Here is a 6,299-nt window from a genome sequence, read left to right as displayed (position 1 = left end):
CAGATAAATGAAACATAACAGAATTTACCATTCAATAAACAATAGTGAACTGTATTTAGTTAAATATTTTGACATTATGGACCAAAAGATTAAATAGGCCCATATTTAATCACTTGCCCTACTATGTAGTAGGGCAAGTGAAGAAATACTATTATGGAGCATGGGCCAGTCGTCTTCAAAGAAAAAGAATTATGAAGAGCAAGTGACAAGACAGCAGTACTTCCTATAGGTGGCACTGAAAGTTAGAATACACCTAAGTGGTTAGAAAATTGGGTCAGAATTTTATATTATTGCCAATTTGCTGATGTTACATAAGATCTAAATATTTATTGCTTTTGATAGCCAAAGTTTCAGATATGTAATTTCATTTTGAAAATAGAGTATAAAACAGTCAAGTCAGGTATGATCAGGACTACTTAAATTGGCTAGATTGAAGTTTTGTTTCTAAAATAAAAACCCAACCAACCAAAATGGTGTTATGTACAGAACAACACATACACACAGAGAAAATTAAACTCATTTACAGACAATCTTCCTCAAAGTAGATTAAGAAAGACTGCTTAGGGATACTCAATAAATATTAACCTTGCTATCCAGTTGTGTAGCACTATCAGAAATTTCAGTTTCTTAATAATCATTTTTATGGTTGTGCCAGCAAAGGTTGGTCGATTGGTAAGCCTCTGCTACTAATGGCTTGCAAAAAAAAAAAAGTTAAGCAAGTTTGAGCGCGGTAGTAGTTGGAAGAGGCCCAATCGTTCGATGCTGTTGCACACTCTCCCTTGATGAGTCTTTGGACTCCCTGGAGGTGTAATAATAATAATAATAATTACTACTTCACATTTAAAACATTAATCCTCTATCTGATCTGAATAAACTTGATAAATTTATCAAAATGGCTATGTTTTGTTATTTTTATGTCAAAAACTTTTCTATGAAAGACTTAAAAAAAAAAAAAAAAAATGCTATTCTATGAATCAACAGCTATTTCAGTTGCAAAATTAATTAAATTTAGTTTTGTAACAAAAAAAAAAAGTCCAGAATTTTGCTATCACTTAAGAACTTCAAACTTTCATGTAACCATATGAATTAACATCCACAAATAATAAAATAACCCTATTTCTAACTAAATAAAATTAATAGTACTAAAAACAAATTCACATTTTGAAATGTGCATAGCTTAATCGAACACTATTCTAATTTCAGGGTAGGGTACTTCATTTTTCTAAATATAAAAGAATAAATGTTTAACATAACTAAGTTAACTGAATTATTGGAAAGAATTCAAAAGGTCTTAGGTGATACAAAAATCCAAACTCTTAGAAGGCTTTACACTGAGATGAAATTATTCGACACTTTCAGGTGCTATTTTAGAGAGAAAAAAAAATAAAAAAACTGCTTTCGTTATGTTCAGTGTTCTAGCCCAACCTGCTAAGCTTGTTCACAATACCATTCTTTTACCATACGAAATTTCCCCAAACAGTCATTTAATAAATCCTACCTGATCTTGAATAAGTGAAACAATAGGCATCATATTCTTTGAAACTTTTATTCATAGCAATGATAAATTATGGTGACACTTGAAAATGAATGGAATGTCAACAAACAACAGTTCATGCAATCAGTATCATTTGTAAACCATGTTTAGTTTGTCTGGTGTAAAAAAATAACACCTTATGTTTCTTATGCTCCACAATTTAAATGTCAATTAACCTACAATACTTTTTCATAGTTCAGAATGAGACTTTTGATCATCTTTAGATGAATCACCTGAAGACTTGCTAGGCTCCGGTTCTTCATGTGCATTCAACTCAAGAAACTGAGAATCAGTTTCTTCATCTGTCTGCTTTTCTTCATCTTGTGGGGATATTTCTTCAGGACCTGCTTCTTGATTTTTGAAGTCTGTACCATTGGAATCTAAAGTTTCTTTCTCTGATTGTGTTGAATTTTCATCTACAGTTTCTTTTTTCTTTGGAGTAGCAAATCTAGCTTTGTTCAGAAGATACTTGACTTCTCTATCTAATGCAGCCATCTTCTCAGCTAATGCTTTTACTGTTAATTTTGGTGTTTCTACTGGAGATATTGCCTTCTGCTCCAGCACACTTTGTTTTTTCCAGTCTTTTGTTTCATTAATTAGATTTTCTAATGTACTGATTTCTACTTCAGTAAAAATTTGATCACTTTCACTAATTGAACGTGCACCTTTCAAAAATACTTCACTTATATTTAACATGTCGTCAAGGGCTTTCAGAGCTTCTGGGCGTTCTCGGTGCTCTTTAACCCTTTCAAATAGATCTCTTGCGATTTTCTTAAGACTTGTCAATTTTTCCTTAAATAATTCAGTACTGGCTTCATCAGAGCTATATTCCAACCATTCTCCAACTTCATTCAAGTTATTCTGAATGTGTTCTCTTTCTTCATCAGTCGAAGCTCTCTCATATTCTTCCATATATAGCTTTTGTTTGGTTTCCAGAATAAAAGATTCTAATGAGTTTTTGGCTTTTTCTTTATCTCGTCTTGATTGATCTTTTTCATTCAAATCACGCAGTTTTTTCCTGAATTCAGCTGCCTGTTCTTCTGTAAGATCAGGCAAGTCCAGCTGAATTTTATCTGCTGGTAATGTTTCTTTTACTGTTATTACTTTTGGTCCTTTCCTTTCAGTTTTAGTATCATTATTAATACTATCATTTTTTAATTGTTTCTGTTTTACTTTTTCAATTTCTTCAGGTTTCTTATCCTTCTGTTCTTGGGACTGCTCAGATTTTTCATCTTCATTACCATCAGTAGGTTTCCCTTTGTCTTCATCTGGCTTTTCTGTCTGCGAACTATCAGATGAACTAGAAAATAACCTACCAATCGTACTTCCAAGTTTTGCTAAAGTTGATTCAGTATCTTGTTCTTTTTCTTCATCTTCCTCAACCTTCTTTTCAAACACTGATTCAATCTGCTCAATTTTTAAAATACCATTTTCATCCATACGAAAGTGTGCCTTGACTCCCTTAGGCTCTGAATCATGAATGTGCTTTGACAAGGCAATTTCTACTCCAGTAACACTAACTTGACTTAAGTTTAGAGATCCAAGACACGTCAGTTCAAATTCTGGAAGAAAATTCAAGTCTCCATAATTAACAAAAAATTCAAAGTCTTTAACATGACGATTAAAAGTCAATATTTTCTTCTGGGGATAAGGATTACCACGAGAGAACAGTGTTCGACGAATGTATTTAATTCCCATTTTTCCATCTTCTTGTTCTGCTTCCCTCTGGAAATCAACCTGAATGGGATATATATTGGAATCTTTTAAAAGGAAAGTTTTTACTTTAAATCCTTTACCAAGATGTGCTGCCTGATAAGCTGCTCCAAGTGCAGCAGCTTCATCAGTATTAACACTTTTACCAAGTTCTGACTTTCCAACAAATTGCAGTAGTTTCTGTTGCACCATTGGGATACGAGTACCTGAACCTGATAGTATAACCTGATCAATTTCTTCCAGTGACATACCTGCAACATCTAATGCTGCCTTGACTGGTATTGCTACTCGCTCAAACAAGTCTGAACACATTTCTTCAAATTCTCCACGTGTAATCAGAGTCTTAAAATCTTTGTCATCTAGCAGACTTTCAATTTGTGCCACATGTTCAGTATTAGCACTTAGTACTTTCTTTACTCTTCCTGCTTCTTTCAATAATTTTGCCATAGCTCTATTATTTTTAAAAACATCACTAGTGGTCTTCTTCTGTTCATTAAAGATTTTAGCAAGGTAGTTACGTAGCCGTAACTGCATTTCTAGGCCGCCTAAAGTTCGGTCATAACCAACTCCTTTAATAGTCAGTTGAGGATTTGATTCACTGTAGCCCTTTTCTTTACTTTTTATTATTTGATAACTAACTATACTGGCAACTGTACTACTTGCACCCATATCATAGAACAATATGTTATGTGGTGTATCATTAAAATCTTTTCTCCTAAAAACTCCATAGTTTAAAGCTACTGCTGTATTTCCATTGATGAGTTGTAAAATATTAAGGCCTGCCATTTCAGCAGCTTGTAGTAAAGCTCTTCTTTCAGCCTGGTTGAAATAAACTGGAACAGTAATTACAGCATCTTTAATGGGCTGACCTGCAGCATTTTGAGCAATATCTTGGGCTTGTTTCAGTATCATTGCAAGAAGTTCTTCTGGTGTAAATATCATTCCTTCAGGATGCTTAAACACTACAGTATTTCTTTCCTTATTGGAGACAATGTTATGATAGGGAAATCTTTCTTTGTACAATTGTACTAACGGGTTATCTACAGTTTTCCCTACAAGTTCTAGCAGATATAAATAAGATTTTTCCGGAAATCGGACGCCAATTACTGTAGCAGAATCCCCAAAAAGTCTTTCTCCATCTCGAAAAGTGACAGCCACAGGAGTTTTTCGCTGAGACTCTTCATTCAGGGCAATTTCCATTGGCACCCCTGGAGACACGATTGCCACTTTCATCCATTCACTACCCAGATCAACCGACATCACAGCAATTCCCTGAGCTGTATAAAAACACACAGATAACATGCACAAAAATGTCAAAGCCATCCTATAGGAATGGAAAGCAACAGTAAACATTTCTTTCATCCTGAAAACAAAAATTAAAAACAATTACCCTTCGCTAGCCTGCAAGTCCAGATGTTTCAAGGAACGCTAAGAAATAAATACCACTATACGTGTAACTTTACCATAAATGTCCTCTTGATGTGATAACAAAATATTGCACATCAGGATATTCCAACAACTCTACGTTAATTCAGGTATATAATTAATTGAGAACAATTCTAAAAGGTACTGTCAGACGACAAACACATATGTACACAAACTGGCCGGAATACCGACAACTCCGCATGCGATTTATCCGGAAATACGATGGCAAGCCCGCACTCAAATAAAAATAACCATTTCGTTACCACAACATGGCACAAGTAATGTTCCACATGCTTGCTACAAAACTCATATTTGAAAAAGAAACAAATATTTTTTCAACATAGTAGAGCTACAAATTACAAAAGAAACGCGGCAAAGCTAGTGCATACAGCCTTCCTCAAGTACTCCGTTTCTAGAAACGTTGACGCTAAAGTATTATTCCTGAAAAGGTGGTTTAATAAACGTGTAATATTTCTATTCGTAGTTGGTATAGCACATAGCACGTGTTCTTAAACCAATGGCGTATATCCAAATATTATTAGCTAGGTTAACCGAGTGTGAGTAGCATTTTTGTTTGGATATTTTTAATAATTCCCAACGATACGTAAGCCGTCGAAAAAAAAAAAAAAAAAAAATTCTATAAAGCCAGTCCATATCTAAAACATTAACGTGGGACTTTTGACGTGATCGGACGTATTGCTTTAGACTGTGCCTGATTGAATTTTATATAAGGTTTTTCGGGAAGCTCACATTGCACTGGAGCTAACACAGTTCGAAACCTACTGTCTCCCCCCCCCCCTCTGCATGAAATATGCACGAGGTCTGATGGCCGTGTAGGCCCCACCCGCAAAGAGGACCAGTGGTGGAATAATGGTACTTTAGGGAGGTAGGTTTTCGCTCTGTGGCCAAGTGAGACCCTGACAGTCCTCTTTCCACCGATATTAGGGCATCATAAACTCTAACAAATACTATTTTGCTGGTAGACACACGAGTGTGTCTATGGGATTTGTCAGTGGACCTCCAAATTCTACAGGATTATCTAGATTCACCGGAGTGCTCTTTGACAGCGTGCGGTGTGAAATGATGGAGAAAGTAAAAGACATTAAGGACGCCATTCAAAATTTAAACAAAGATCTGACACCTGACGTGCTTAAATTCACCTTAAAGAAATTTGAGACAGACTATCCTGACTGTCTGAACCTCTTCACTCAGGTTAATGACACGAAAGAAGATGATGTGGACACTGAAGGAGACTTTACACCTGTTCCACTTCCAAAGACTCCAAGACGGTACGACTGTTCGCAGGAGGAACAATCAAATAAAAGACGTAGAGCATCTAAAGATGATATGGAAGATGTAGCAACACAAGATACTCAAGTTACCCACGATAGAAGAGAAAAGGTCCCTCCAGTTATCCTCCGAGATAAAGAGAAGTGGACCCTTAGTCTCAAGGTCCCTAGGGGAACAAAACATTAATTTCTCCAGGACAAGAAATCCTGATGAGGGTGTAAAGATTCATCCTACTACAACTGTTTCAGATTATCGTAAGATGACGAAAATGCTGAACAACTCCAAATTCCCCCCTTCCATACCTTCGCGCTAGCAAGCGAGAAAAATCTTTAAGTGG

General features: G+C 35.5%; 1 protein-coding gene across 1 annotated transcript; it reads right to left on the bottom strand.

Annotated features, from left to right (window-relative positions):
* Positions 1–1,530: 1,530 nt before the first annotated feature.
* On the bottom strand, positions 1,531–5,118 carry Grp170 (hypoxia up-regulated Grp170 co-chaperone protein). Its single transcript, XM_090397436.1, has one exon. It carries the CDS (start codon positions 4,607–4,609, stop codon positions 1,724–1,726), a length of 2,886 nt encoding a protein of 961 aa, XP_090253562.1. The 5' UTR covers positions 4,610–5,118; the 3' UTR covers positions 1,531–1,723.
* Between the last annotated feature and the right edge of the window lie 1,181 nt (positions 5,119–6,299).

The sequence above is a fragment of the Typopeltis vanoorti genome, chromosome 9 (genome assembly GCF_054136105.1).
Source record: "Typopeltis vanoorti isolate ZY-2024b chromosome 9, IOZ_Tvanoo_1.0, whole genome shotgun sequence".
Taxonomy (NCBI): Eukaryota; Metazoa; Arthropoda; class Arachnida; order Uropygi; family Thelyphonidae; genus Typopeltis; species Typopeltis vanoorti.
This window is presented reverse-complemented; position numbering and strand designations above follow the sequence as displayed.